Source organism: Plutella xylostella, chromosome 5 (assembly GCF_932276165.1).
Source record: "Plutella xylostella chromosome 5, ilPluXylo3.1, whole genome shotgun sequence".
Classification (NCBI taxonomy): Eukaryota; Metazoa; Arthropoda; class Insecta; order Lepidoptera; family Plutellidae; genus Plutella; species Plutella xylostella.
The window spans coordinates 6,114,153-6,129,745 of NC_063985.1; the positions used below are offsets into that span (position 1 = coordinate 6,114,153).

Here is a 15,593-nt window from a genome sequence, read left to right on the forward strand (position 1 = left end):
GATCAAGGTCATGGGCATAGACAGCCTTTAATAAAGTCTAGACTTAAATTTTGCCTATTTGTTTTATTTTTAGCAAGCACTAATGTCTATTTTTGTATGTACATAAAATTCAATGGAAGTTGTTTGAATCTAACAAAAGACGCGCGGACATGAAAATCATTTTATTTGATGTCCGGTTCCGTTATTAGGTTTGCTCTGTGGAACGTTGACAGTTTATTATTGTCGATGGCAATACTGGCTATGACGGTAAAACCAAAATTCGTAATTTCATTTTCTAGATTTTAAAGTTTTATAAAATAAAATTTTGGATTCTACAGTAAGTAGGTAAGTTATATATTTTTATCATAAGGGCGTCTTGCACAACACAGTTAAATAAAATTAAATAGTTTGTCTCTTGTTCTGTCAGTATAATGTCAGAGGAAGAGGTCATACATTTAATTTTATTTAACTTTGTTGTGCAAGACGCCCTAAATGTAATTCCTTGTAAGTTAGTGAACCAAACATGAATAATAATAAAAAATAGGTATTAAAACCTCATGGAACATAACTTTCTATCTCTGTAGGTAACGAGAAGAGTTTTTAATAAGTAGAGTAGTATGTACCTACTTACCTAACTTTTAATATTCTTAGCGTGTCGGATATGGTTTAGGGTTTATCACCATGGATTAGCGTCAGTCACTGACTGCCCGGATACACCGGATATAATTATACAAAGTTAAGTTTTGATAGAAATAAGTAAGTATATTCCTTGCTTATAACTTGTTAATGCTTAACAAATTTATATTATGACCAATGACGAATTCGTCATTGATTATGACACATTTACATGCTAGTATTATTATATACTCGTGTTTATCTTGCTAACTTAAATGTGTTCTGTGGTATTTATAGATATAATGGTTGCTTCAAACTGTCTGCGCCGGTACATTTGCTTTATCTACTGACTGATGTCCGCAGGGATATAGCAGGATCTAGGGAGGGCCAAAATGGACGACACACGACATCCCATGCACGGCTTAATTTCTACGTCACAAAATACCAAGTCAACGCAGTTTTTAAATTTGCCGATCCGCCGTGCTGAGTGCAGTACACTGTACACTTGTACAGTAGTCTCAGGCGACTGAAAAGACTTTATGTACTGGAATTATTGATGGCATCCATGTTCCTTAACCTTGGTCAGAGCCAATCAGACTGGTAATTATTTAATTTTAGATTATTATTAATATAAAAGAAATTTTAACTGGCATCATTTGTCACCTACCCATCGTCATTTGTGACAAATCTTTATCAATCGTCATCTTTTCGTCGTAGTTGGAATAACAATGAAGAAGCAACGTGTAGCATCTTGAGTTTGCGCGTTGCAATGTTTGTGCCACTTGTTGGGCGCCAATTCTATTCAGTTGGCGGGTTGCGTGCCCCGAGTACCCTCCCTTCCCGCGTCACGCCGCGTATTTTACCCGCCACTTTTACGTTCTATTTTCAAACTTATTTAAAAAGTAACGTTAACGTTATTGTTAATTTAACACTATGAATGTTAATTACGTAGTTTAATAAAAAAAACAAGTAATAGCTATGAATAATGTAATTATGTTAAAAGTTCTGTGTTAATTATGTCTCGAAGAAAACAAGCAAAACCGCGATCCTTGAAACGTAAGTAGAAAATGATTGAAGTATACCCAGTACTTGTCTAAGCTTGTTTTATGTATTTGTAATTACTAACTATAATACATACTACCAAACATACGAGTAAAATGTGCTATAACTTATCGCACGTATAATTTAAACTATACTTAGGTAGGTACTCGGTACCTAATTATGTCATAGACTAATATTGTTGTTGTTGTTGTCCTATGGCACCGCAAAGGTAACGAAATGGTACTTCGTCTGTAGGTACTTCCGGTCCGGCCTCACTCCATCGAAGTCCGATTTCAATTAATAAGTCCGATTTCAATTAATAATAATGTTAAGGGCTTAATTTTCAGAGAGCACTTAGTACTGAAACCTAGGTATGCCTAAACCTAAACCCTTTCAAAATACACTCGCGAGCAATGAAAAAGTTCCAGTGAGAAAAGCACAAAATTACTTGTAAACGAAAGAGACTAGCTTAATGAAATTACGTAATTGTCGTAATTTTGCACATTTTAACACCGCATCAGAATATAATCAATTATTATAAAAAACGTGAACATTAAGTAAGTACTTATATCCAATTTTAATTAAAAGTCGAGTGTATTTAAGTAAGTCTAGAAAAAAGATTTCAGCTATTTAAAAAGCGTTCTGTATGTATACCTACGGCACAACTTCATTATTTATGTTGGTAATAATTTGTAAAATTAAACAGGTACTAATCCTAGACGCGTCCCGTCGCGATATAAACCGTGAAGCCCTGAACGCACAGTGACGGACGATCCGAAAACAGCTTGACACGCAAAATAACAGCACAATTTACCTCGCGGTCGTTCAGCTGAGCGGAAATTAATAGTGTTGCGCCAATGAGCTGGCTTTGAGGGTGGGTGATGGACGCGATGCGACGCCGCCAGCGGAGCCCTAATATCAGCGTTTTGTCAAGAGACGACTAGCGGTCAGCGGCGCGCCGGTTACCCAACGCTCAAGCTCATTACCGCCGCGGTCACGACTAGTGCCCACTATATTTTAGGAGCTTGACGCTATGCGGGGTCAGTTTTGGCAAACTGTTGGGATGGGGGAAGTAGAAAGCAGTTTTAGTTAACAGCTTACTTATTTTCATATTTTATAAGCATTTTCGAATTAGGGTATGGCCAAATAAATAATGTTACGTAGTGTTAAGTATTTGAATTACTTTGTAGTTGCAATAGTAAGACGTAAGAACCTACTCGTTCCCGATAATTCGATTTAACGTGTTTTTTTTTTGTAGCTGTCGTCATTGATCGAAAAAAGAAAAGACCATTGATGTTTCATCTATAAGACTCTACTTTTAAACAGAATAATTTCCTCTCTCCTAGGTAGCCGTTAACTCCTGGTTATAATATCGATCGGTTCGTCTAGTACTTTCATAATGCGTCCCGCGAGGGACGGTGGAGGATGTTGTGACTCTCCAGGCGTCCCTGGAGGCAGCTAATACAATACTAGCTTTGTTTCTTACCGTAGACCGTGGGTTGGCGGGGGCTTTCATGGCAACGACGTGGAGACGAGGTCTTCTCTAGAGCTTCGCCTGAAATGTTAAAGGTTATCTTATGCTAAGATTTGCGTCAAGGTTTTATGTTTTTTTAACATTCATTAATTCTTATTACTTAGATAGATAAAATTATTTGTACCTAGCTCTCCTGTTATTTCAGGGTTATAAACATATCACTATGATAAAGATAATAATGGAAAGGATAGGTACCATCAAAAGCCTCATACCAGCACGAGAACAGTGCATTGCTTCGTTCACTTTCTGCATCCCATAATGAAAGAAACCCTTGGCCAGTACAAGAGCTAGCTGCTATTATTCCTATGTATGTAGGTACGTTAACATTTTATTTGAAAGACAATGTGGAGCTTTCGTCCCCGCCGGGTACAATAACATGTCAATTTTGCCGCGCCATCTCTCACGGGCTACGAATTAAAATTTTACATCCAACAAAAACGTTAATCCACGCGCCGTCCCAGGCAGCCGATAAAAACGGATTGCCCGATCTTGGAGTCGGTACTTGTGTGCTACGAGAGGCAGAGTTGGCTGTAGTGGTCGTATACCTTCTCTATCTGTCATCATTTAGATCCATACTTACATATAAATAACTCATCAAAAAGAAAAAAATCGACAAAACATGCACAGTTCTCCTCCAAGGTGCAAGTTGGATTTGCCATAATATCATGCTAGGCAGGTGGTAGAAAGGAGATATCGACCAACACAATCGACATTATAACATCCAAGAACTTCGTAAATACTAAATACCTATGTAAATCATATTTATAATGTATGTACTCCTACCTGTCTTCTATACAACATATTTGACGACACATAACCGTGTCCTAAAGTGCTATACAATGAAGGGTGGAAGGTGTTAAGATCAGAATAAAACGTATGAATGTTTAATGCAAGGTAAAAGCTTCGGACGGACGTATTTGTAAGCCTTTTGAAGAGGGTTAAGTCAATTTAGCTTTGTACGTCAACTTTTTTATCTTGTTACACCGCTTCGGTACGGACTGTGTGTCTGGGCATGGGGGGTTGTGGTCACCATCCCTCAAAGTAGATACTCGTTATTCTGTAAACGGGCGCATGAAAAGTTTAAAAGAATCACTCTTCAATCTTAAATCACTCTTCCTGTTTCATAAATTCGTCGAAATTCAGAAATTCTGAAAGATCTACAATTCGACACAGCATCGCGCAAGACGCTTATTCCACGCTTTCTGATGAACGTGTCAGAGTCTAGCCATTCGGATTAACGCTCTCGATAGGGACGTTAAACTTAGACCGATAAGGAGTGAGGTTTCTAGGGGGGAGTGGGGGGAAGCGCGTCCATAAAAGTTGTAGAGACTCCATAGAGATCCGACGGCAAATTTCCCCAGGGTGGGGGGCACCTCGGAGCCCAGGGAAATACACTAAGCCATATCATAACAGTTTTATGTTGGCGCTGACCTCTCATCCGCAGCGCGGTATCGGTAAACGAGTCTCGTTAATTATTTATTTGACTGTGTAGCAGGAGTAGGTCGGTTGTGTGGCTTTCCTTGGCTCGGATTTTATGCCTTTTATATCTTGTGAAGACGCGGGATTTGAAATAATTAGTCGGACGTGAATTATAAAATTTAACGGATGAAAAAATGTAGGCGGACCAATTATACATCGACAGTGGACTAGGTCCTCTTTTGTACTCTGATCGTATGTGCGACGTAGACGAAATTTTTGACTGCCTATTTAATTATTAACACTCTGGCGAAAAGTGGGTGCAGCAATGCACCTCTGCCTACCCCGCAAGGGAGTACATTAGTACAAGGCGTGAGTGCGTGTTTTTTTTTTTATTATGTGCATAGCTTCACGGCACTGTATTTTTCCGGAGTGTAAAGTTAGTTAAAAAATAAGTTAGGATAAAACAATATCTATCCGATCCGACCATGTCATGACATTAATTAACTGCCTTGCCTGTCACTGTCACAGATTATTTTTTTACTGCATCCTAATTATGCTGCTACACATGAACTAAAAGCCAAAGGAGAATAATACCTAAGTACATGCCTCTAAATAAATAAATAAACAGAAAGGAATCGTTAAAAAATATAACGCTAGCCGACCTTGCACGGTGGTGGCCCCCCGTCCCAGCGGTGCCTGCCCCCCCGCGGCTCCCGGGGGCTCCGGCCCGGCCTGCACCCGCTCCCCGGGGACTCCACCCCGCGCCCCGCAACCCGCCCCGCCGCACAGAGCTGCTCAACAGCTGAGCTTAGATAGGTAGGTGTTTTAATTGGCTTCGTTTTTGCGGAATGGAAATTTTCGGAAAGTCTATCTTCTGGGTGATTTCATAGGGGATGTTTTCTAGGGCGAATACGTTTATGTCCATCATTTAATAAATGAATCATGATATTTAAGTTACCCTATCTTCGCGTTTAGCGAAATCCCCGCCCGTCACACCTCACTGCCACATTCCGGGTTACTATTCCCTTTTGGAGCGCCCTCCTATAACAGTTATGTCCACATTAAAATTACAGTTTCGAAGGAACTAAGCGAAACTACAACGACTTAGGTGTTTCGGGGATTGCGTTATTATTCCTTTGTGCTTCTAGTCGGGTGTTCCTTACTTAATCACAGTTATTACCAAAGTTTATCGCCTATAGGTGTCTTGAGTGCCGCCTCAGGAATTCGTCTTTGGTAGGAATGTGTTAATGTGTTTACAAATATCAAAGTTTTGAATATGGAATGAAAAAGCCTATTAGTATCAAAAACGTATATCGACAGAACTAATTACGTGGGTATATGTATAGCAGATATTATGTATGAAGGTACCATTTGCTCAGGATCTAACGGCTCCCAGCTGATGGCAGTGGTGCGGACCCGTCAGATTACGACAGTCTAGGGAATTCGATTTGTCTTGGCGTCGCAGACGTGTCGCACGCCGGCTCATTGCGAGACGTTCATCAAATAAACTTGACACCCAACATCGAATAAAACTATTTCGTGTCAGTTTACTGAGACACGGAGTCCGCGTTGTTCTATGGAGACACGTATAGCTTGAGAGCTGAGAGGCAACTTTTTGATGAGGTGTGCTGCTGCTGCTGCGACTCGGGATAAGTTGTTTTTTTGTTGTATTTGCATAGTAGGTATATAATATAACTAAAACTATAGGAGTTGGAAAACATTTGTCAGTTCTGGCGGTTCTGTTCTACTACAGCCAACTGTTTTACTGCTTCTCCAAGTGGCCATTTCAAAGCACGGTCGTAAATGATTCGACTATTCTACAGTTTTGGCCGACGGGGGATAATAAGCAATACCAATACTGTCGGTAAGAAAATTGAATTGCTAGTTGTATTGTGTGGCGCACTTTGGTGCAGAATGCGTCCCGGGCGGCACATTGCCAGGGAGTTATGATGGGCCGGCGGACGCAGCCGGAAGCACTGCCGAGCCTTCCTCTCCGGCCAAATGTTTGTTTCTGCAGCACTAAACTCCTAAACGAGCCTTTGACACTGAAAATTATCTTTTCCGACGCATCGGTGCGGATTATTCAAGGATGCCTCTATTGCTCCTTTGAATGCGAATGCCTGCCTAGGGGACAATAGGTACTAGCTTCAATATTTAGCTGGGATGCAGTCTGCAGGCTATTGCACGTAATGAATCGATGGAAGGTCCCCGGAGTGTGCAGGCTGTGTCCTCAGGGCACGGCCAGCCCGGTCGCCGGTCGGTGACTTCACTGTGTGATGGATAAAGCGTGGATCGATCACCTCTATAACCGGGAAATGTTTTTTCATGAACTTTGATGACTATAAAAATAACAAAGGTACTATGCTACTTATATACTAACGCTGCCTACTAAACCTAGTTAACTCAAATTGCATTTAGGTAAAACATGACGATCGAAAAGAAAATAAATCATAGGATAGTGTTTCTATACGCTACCATCCAGCCGTGAAGTCCACGGGGTAACTTTAGCTTACGAAAAACTAGGTGTCGGAGCATTGATGTGCTGTATGTAACCACGGCCACGACTCTACATCTACAATAATCTACATTGCTATAAAGGTACCGACTGCATGAAAGGTCACATTAGTTTTTTTTGTAAAACTGCAGTAACCCCCCTGTAGTGAGGAGTGGTCGAGGCTCAATCACGCCACCCGCACCCTGTTCGAATGGTCAGTATGTACTATGTACTTACCTACCTGGGTGACAGACAGTACCTAATAACCCACACCAAGCAGTGATACTAACTTGTCGAGTTATGTATTCTGGACAGCACAACGATTCTAAAGCGATTATATAGTGTAATAAACACATCATCATCAGTAAATACTTAGGTCCTTAGGTACATGTAGGTATCTACCTACGTACTGGTAGAGTCGGTGGGCTGCCACTTCATCGCCTTCTCAACTTTGGTTTATCACACACAATACCTTGAATACACGCTTAAATCTGCTATAAAACTATGAAAATGTTTCATGCTACTGAAGCATTCGTAAGCGAGACTATACAAATTACACATATATTTATTAACCTCTGATAGCTTTAGTGGTACGCTACATTCTTGTGATCTGCTTAATAAAATAATCAGATCTACATATAAATAAGTAAAGCAGAGGTATCATGGTGTACAAAATGTGTCTGCACCACGCACCTACGCTCGTGATTTCAGGTCCCTCAGGGCGCGCACCTAGCTCCTACGTTGTTCAACGTTACACGCCCGCCACTGCGTGCATTATTCTAATTAACTCCACTATTAATTAACTTGTTTGTGGAGCAACATTTACTTTTGTACATTTATATAATTAGATGGATAACATGATTTTATATTATATTGGATTATATTTAATTTTTAATCTCATTTTATTTTACGGCTGCCGAAGCCGCCATACATTTTGAATAGTTAATACGAGTATTATTGCTTATACGAGTACATAGGTAGGTACTTCGGTAGGAAGATGATCTCCAAAAAATACATTCTACAAAGTAAACTATCTACTATACTAATGTCCCATACTTTTCTCGATTAGGCTAGTATAGAAAACAAAATATAAAGACATTCATTACAAGTAAGGTTACATGTAAAACTGCTTAGGTACCTAGTTAGTGAAGGATTTCAGTAACGCTTTCATAGGTCCAATAATATTTTTGAGTGTTATTATAACGGTCCGGGCAAATGTTGATGTAATGTTATGTTATTGTTATTTTACAGTCCAATTTCAGTAAACACCTTCAGGGAGAAAATTGTCTTCTGACCAACAATCTCTTTGATTGTCTTTTTATCATGAATTGTAGTGGTGCCCTACTATTAAGGGAATAGTCTCGGATACACAAGGTGTTGCAAAGGCAGGCTCATAATTTGATCATCTTAATTCAACATAAAACAACGCGGACTCGGTATGAAATTCAAATTCTGAAAAAGATTTAAGTAACTTCCCATAAGTATATGTATAAAACAATCACTTGACCAACAGTAGTTAAAACTGCCGGTCTGGGCATTTCGACTTACAAATTTACAAACAGATGACTTCCTAATTTCTCCCTGCAGTTATTCTATTGTCGGATATTAAAGCTACGTGAAATACACCATTTTATAAAGTAATATAAACATTTTGTTCCCAGCCGAAGACGAGGAATGGACTGAGACGGGTAATGGAGCGGACACTGGCGACGACCCTGAAGACATGGAGTCATCTGATGAGCACGAGGGGGAGGAGACGTCGCAAGACAAGGAGACTGGTGATGGGAACCTGGAAGATGTGCAGAAAGACTTTGAAGGTAAGTGAAAAAATATATATTGAAGGTAAGTTCAAAGGGTCTTAGGGAGGGTAGTTTAATAAAAGTACTAGAACCAATCTCCTTTGAAAACTCAAATCTCAATTTGAGACTTGAGAAAGTCAAGATAAGCTCAACATAAGGACGGAATACAGGGCTATGATTATTTCCGGTTACGAAGATTATTGTAAAGATTACCTATTGTATTGTATTGTATTGCAAGATTAAAGTTCTAAGTAAGATAAAATATGCCAGAAATTGCCAGTAAAGTCCACAAGAACAATACCTACACAAATCATGCTCGCAACTCGTTAGTCGAAGTTCATCGCTGGATTCACTGGTCCCCCGCAGCGATCTGTCAACGACAGCAGTGACTGGCACCCAGCGCTGGCGAGGCCTCGTACGTCATACGTTATCTCTGACCGTACGTCAGTGTCAGTGCTATGCTGACCCTACCGCACTGTGGAGGCGTTCGTCCGCAAATCATAATGCTTCTATAGGCGAGCCTAGTTCGAGTACGGGAGTATTGATTTGTGTGCTGATGATGCAGGTTCTAGGTGAAATTTTATGATTGAAGACGTCCTGTGATCCTGTCTAGGCGTTCTGAATAATATGTTTTTTATATGTATTTGTGCTATAATTGATCGATTTTTTAAGCATATTATTATGATATATTTGATAATAATGGTTAAGTATTAATATTCTTACCGACATGTCATGTGTTGTGTGTGATGCATTTACATTACCTTGTTATTTATCTTTCGTTTCCATACGCGGGTCCCTCGGGAGGCTCGGGGAAATAACGCCGTTATGCCTGTCATTCCATACATTAAGATTTAAAAGCATCATTTTAATGTAAAAAGATGCGGTAGGTACTAGGTTCTACCCGTAAAATATAAGGAAAGTTTGAAAATTGTTGAGTTCTGATTTCTTAATGCTTTCGTAACTTACAAGGTTAGGTAGGTGTAGATACTTATATCAGAAAGATGTGGTACATTCTAGCTTACGGAAAATGAAATTTCGAATGATACTTACCGTTGCTGCAATAACCAGAACTTTATCTTGTTGTATTAAACAAAACGAATGACATCTCTCTTTCGTTCGTTTTTTTAAGCTAGAGTTAGAGTACCTCTTGGCATTAAATAGTTTTTTTTATTTACGTCATCGAATATAACGTAACCGGACAGAATTTAAGAATTTCCACGTGTAACCATGCAAAGCTCACGTGGAAAGCTTGTGTTTAAATAAATTTATCTGATTTCAGGCGCCGAGCAAATCCTCGAGGGTGACTTGAAAAAAGAAGCGGACCCTTACGACGGCGAGGACATGCCTGGTAGGTACCAACAACCCTCGTGCCATACATATAACAACTTTATTAAATTAAATGGCTTAGGTACTTTAGTTTGAATCCAGAACTATAGAGTTACCATTTGCATAAATATTCTAGAAACACATTAACCTTAAATTAATTCAACGTAGGCTGCTGTCCTACTGCTTTCGTCATATTTTAGGCATCGCCATCATCTTCATTGAAATTCATAAGGAGGCCAGTGAAGTAGAGCTGGTTTAGAGCCAACGAGCCACCCAGCGGGCGATGCGCTTTTACTGCGATTTAACGTCGTTTTTACAGTTTCGTCAAAGGGTGTGGGTTCTAGGCAGGCGGCGGCGGCTGCTTTACGACCCTTGCCGAGGCTTATCGCGGCCCGTTAGCGATAAATCTCCTCCAGAAACCTTGGACCTGAAATATTAACATGCTAATTCGAGACCACTTCCGTCGTTCCGCACCCGAGATTATTTAAATACAACCCCAACTTATACGCCGAGACGCCTCATCATCGACTGATGAGCACTTTATCTTTCATAACTTGAACAAGTTTTTAAACCGGTCCCGGCCACGACATTGTAATTTTATGCCACCCAGATAATTTGGCTTTTATGCTGGTCGTAAGAGGGATAGCGATCTTGGCCGCCGTAACTTCCGAGTTATTTTGGTGAATGATGCGGAAAGATAACAATGATGCAGTTAGGAAGTTGAAAGTTGTTATGAGAACAATTACTATCTGTCATATAATAAGCATGCGTGTGTCTGAATTTGCTGAAAAAAATATTTCGATTCACTCTCGAGGCGCCCTAAATCCTACAACGTATGGCAATAATAATCCTGGAATCACTCTTTGTTTATCTTTTACAACCAACTCCACAGCGGTGCGAGCCAGCTCTTCGCCGGCCCTCGAGCGGCCATGTTGTCACTGTTGCCTTTCAGCGGAAACACAAGCCTTCGAGCGTCACCGATGGCTAGCTGAAATGAGTGGTTAAATTTTTAAAATGGGTGGTTTATTCCGCTGTCGCAGAGAGTCGTTGTAGCCGGCGCGGAGTGTTGCGCAAATGTATTCAGTGCGGGGGTGAGTCCCCAGGCGAGGGGGCGGCGGGCGCGGGGGGCGCTGAGCTCGAAGTTGGGCGCGCGGGTGAGTCCCCGGGGACCTCGCGCCGGGGCGCACTCAGCTGCTCACTCACTACACGCGCCAGACTCACTGCAAACACCTCTTATCGACTTTACTGCTGTGCTTAGAACTTCTAAGGAGACATTTCATGAGTAGCTATTACTTAATTAAATGCTGAAAGTTTGAAAATTTCATTCTATGTAAAATGTCTTTAAAATCCAATATTACCTACATCCTCTGGTTAATTAAGATCAAAACATATTTGCCATAATCCCACCCCAACAACGATAGACTTGTGGAATTCTTCCAATAACATTTTCATGCTGTCCGCAGAACCTAAACTGACAATGTGAAACATTTGTAAGTTATTCTGTCAACTTACCCGAAACAACAATGGCCGAGGTATTTCGGGCGGGACGTCCCGGCACGTGGGTAATTAAATGCCAATGGTGGATCGATGGGGGTGCATTAGGTATGCGACACCACAACGCGTTCCGATCAACGCTGAGCGGTGTCCATTGGCACGGCAAAGCGAGAACTTCGCATTGTTGCTTACTCTAACTGGAATATTTCCGCCCTAGTTTGAATTTCGGATCAAATTCCACAAGTGCTACAATAACTTAGACACCTTTACCTATATAATTATAAGAGCCACATATTTGTCTCCTGTCGATCTTTGAACATTGTACTTACCTCATGTTTAGCATAACTTTTAAATGATATTAAAAATAGTATGTAGAGTCCATCTCTGGCAGGTCCCAGGTGGCGCGGCCGCAGCGTTTGGAATTATCACTATGTGGAGGCAATGCGGGGCGCGCGGGGGGCGGGGCAGGCCCGATACATTCGTCACACGGCCCACCAGCCATTAGGCATTTAGATATTATCAACAGCCTCCCGGGAGCGGCTTGAGGCCACGACCTGGGTCCATAGCTCCACAGCGCTATTTCAATGTTTAATTGCAAATTGTGGCCGCTTTCATTAGGGATTTATCGTTGCGATGTTACAGGCCGTTTGCGTTGGACGGGTCAGCGGGGTGTGTGTAGTACTCGGTACACTGTGGGCATTGCTCATCGTCTTGAGAGTCCAATATCCATCACTTACGTCTATTACTTCAGTAACACGTTCCGCCGGCCGCCCCCCCGCCGCCGCCGCCCCCGCCCCGCTCCCCCGCGCCGCCCCCGCGGTCCCAGGTGGCGCTCCGGCCGCACTTCCTTCCATCCCGTGGGAATATCCTCGACCCGTGCACACACACACATTGACACACAAACATACTTGTGAGATCAGCTCACTACTGCTCGAACGAAAGAAAGCCTTCATCCACTTGTTATAACGACAATTATTCGACAATCTTGCATATACCTACCTCCACATAGCTGTTATTATAATGATGGAGGAATATTGTGTTATGTTATGATTATATTTTACAGGGCTATATTGGATTTTCAATTTAATATTCCATGATGATAATTTATTTCATATAGGTAGGTACCTAGTGTACCTACCTGTATTTATTTAAGAACTTCAATAGGAGATTGCAGGATCATTTTGCCAGTGGTAAGATAGAGTCGTAGATATTTGTCTGCAAACACATGATGCATAATATTATGTAATGATGTGGTGCCCATGAACTTCAATCACGAGTTTATAGGTCAACTCTGTTTCCAACTTACAAAGTTTAATTGCATTTTCAATAGTTGAATTGTTATCCACAACTTTTTTCATTGGACTCGTGCCTGTATGGTAAACATCTATTACAAAGAATAATTTTATTGTAAAGTTTAATTGTTACTTTGATTTTGCAAGTAGGGTGCAGCCAACCAATCTGATTTAACATTATTTATGTTTGTTGTTATTTATGTTTTGTCTATACGGTTGGCAACTTTCATCATAAGATAATTTACTTAGATTTATGATGCAGCTTTTTTCCCGATTTCATAGTTGGTTCCATAATGAAATTGGCTCAGTCTGTCGGGACCGTTGACATAATATGCCAACGGAAGGTTCACTGACAGAATTCCACCCTATAAAATTTTCCACATATAGACACAGAGTCCAACAACGCTACCTTTGCAACAGTGAAAGATGGATGTTTTAGTTTTCCATAAACTGGTAGCCCTAAATTAAATTAATGAAGAAGAGAGAGCCGTTACGTTTCAGAAATTAAAAAAAAATTAAAATTGTATATTTTTATGACGTGACGTGGGCGCTTGTTTGTGTTGCAAAGTTAGCTTTGACGGACTCTACCGTCTACTATCCGTCAACGAAAACTTTCAGAGGTTTTAAAAACTATCTTTGGTTATGAAACAGGGCATTTGCATCGTCGTTATCAGGTAACGCGGTCACGGAGCGTGTTCTGTTATGTTTATTCGGCTACGTGAAAAACGTTCTCTCCAGAGACGCATGCCGGCAGGATGAACAGCTGAAACGGGCGATGTGAAATCATTTCCTAGGCTTCAAAACCGTAAAATCATTATCGAAATCATTTGAATTCAAATTAAGTAAAATCTCAATACTTACACTACTTTCTTTATGGGGCGGAAATTTAAGTTTACCTTGGGCGCCAAATTTAAAATACACCACCGCCACTGTAGGTACATACATTTGCAGATCACATTTGACAGAATCTGCATAGTATTTAAACACCATAGAAGTAAATAAACTAAGGACAAACACACTCTACATTTCTCGTTCCGGTATAATATAAACCTATTTGTATTTTCTTCTTTGGAATCACAATCACTAGAGATATATCGAGATAGACCAGGGTGTTATGTTTTTGTTTTTCAGAGGTCATTATTAAGATAACGATAGTATACAATATTTTTGAGTTCTGCGTTCTATTTCTGAGTATTTTATACTGCTTTCTGCTCATTAATTAATCCCAAAGACTACAATGTAGGTAGGTACCTACATAACAATACAACACTCGAAGACTTGTTATGAATAAATTAGGTAAATTCCTAAACATAGAAAACCACACGCTAAATTAATATTTTTTTAATAAATTTAATTAATTACCACGCCTGAAATAATCTTCATAAACCTATGAAAAACTATGAAGACAGCACTTCTTCCCAACCAGCCGCACGGTACGCGGCGCTACCGGAATAACACCTTCGGTTTGAATAGCTTCGCGAAAGGTAGGCGTCCCCGGGAGGGCACTATGCTCAAGGCGGCAGAAAATTAACATGCCCCCACGGGAAATCTACGGCAGCCTTAGAACGGCTCCCCACGCCCACCCCGCCGGGACGTCTGTTATATCCTGACGACTCCGCCTGATGGATGCCACCGAGGAATGCCCGGGCAAAGGCGTATTGCCCTTTAATTACCCTTTGTAAAAGTGTATGATTAATTACCGTGTGGATGATAAAGAATGGTGATAAGGTTGGCGATTGTTTGTGTGTCAGTCTGGTGGTCTGGTGATCACTTAATTAGCTCCAAGTTTCCTCAAATCTGGTTCAGCTATACATTTTACAACTAACTGCTGATTACTGTCCGGGGCTGTTAACTTTACCTACTTAGGTTTAATCAGTAAGAAATGTAACAATGAATAATTTAGGTTTTTAGGTCGGAGTTTTTAAGAGGTGAGTTTCTGTATGATCAATTTCAGTAGTGATAGAAAATTCAAATGTGAGTACAGCAATTAGGGCTCGTTTCAATTTCAATTGTAAAACCTTTGCCATTAGCAGTCGTAAAACTCGATTGGAGGGAAGATATTTACCTATTTCTGAAATATTGTTTTTATGTCTAAGTTTTCAAAGTGTATAAGTAGCTCATTTTTTCGTTTTTTAATGTCCTGCAAAAACATTGCAAGTAGTACTTACTTAATTAAAAATAAATAATTATTTAACGTGTAACAAGTTACAAGCAGTGAGTCGTATATAGGTATAGCTATGTTATACTTACATGTTACATTATACCTATGTATAATGTAACATTTCCACAGCAAGTTTTCTCTGTAGTGCTCCACCTCATTCAGTTGTCCTCCAGCTGATGCAGTGAGGTGGTAAGGGACCACGGGTAGCTGTCATAAAACCGGCAGGGCGCTTTTCAGGATAGCAAATGCGTTTCTATATCTATCTTGAATAAGTAGTAAGCAAGGGAAGGGTGGCATTGACACCATTTAAGAGCAGTGGCTAGGTCTACTCTTGCTTGATGAAATACCAAGTTTAACTAAACACGATCTCATTGCAGATTAAATGAAACTTCGAATTTTGTAATCTATTCTATTATTTCTAAAATTTAGTATCAGCCCT

The 15,593-nt window shown here is 40.4% G+C and overlaps 1 protein-coding gene across 1 annotated transcript in view; it reads left to right on the plus strand.

Annotated features, from left to right (window-relative positions):
* Positions 1 to 8,747: 8,747 nt before the first annotated feature.
* The window catches only part of LOC105385666 (zinc finger protein 423 homolog), a 48,317-nt gene continuing 41,471 nt past the window's right edge, over positions 8,748 to 15,593 (plus strand). The window contains exons 1-2 of the mRNA XM_048633136.1: positions 8,748 to 8,899; positions 10,161 to 10,229. Of these exons, the coding sequence (XP_048489093.1) occupies positions 8,806 to 8,899; positions 10,161 to 10,229 (163 nt within the window). The 5' untranslated portion in view covers positions 8,748 to 8,805. The remainder of the gene's footprint in view (positions 8,900 to 10,160; positions 10,230 to 15,593) is intronic.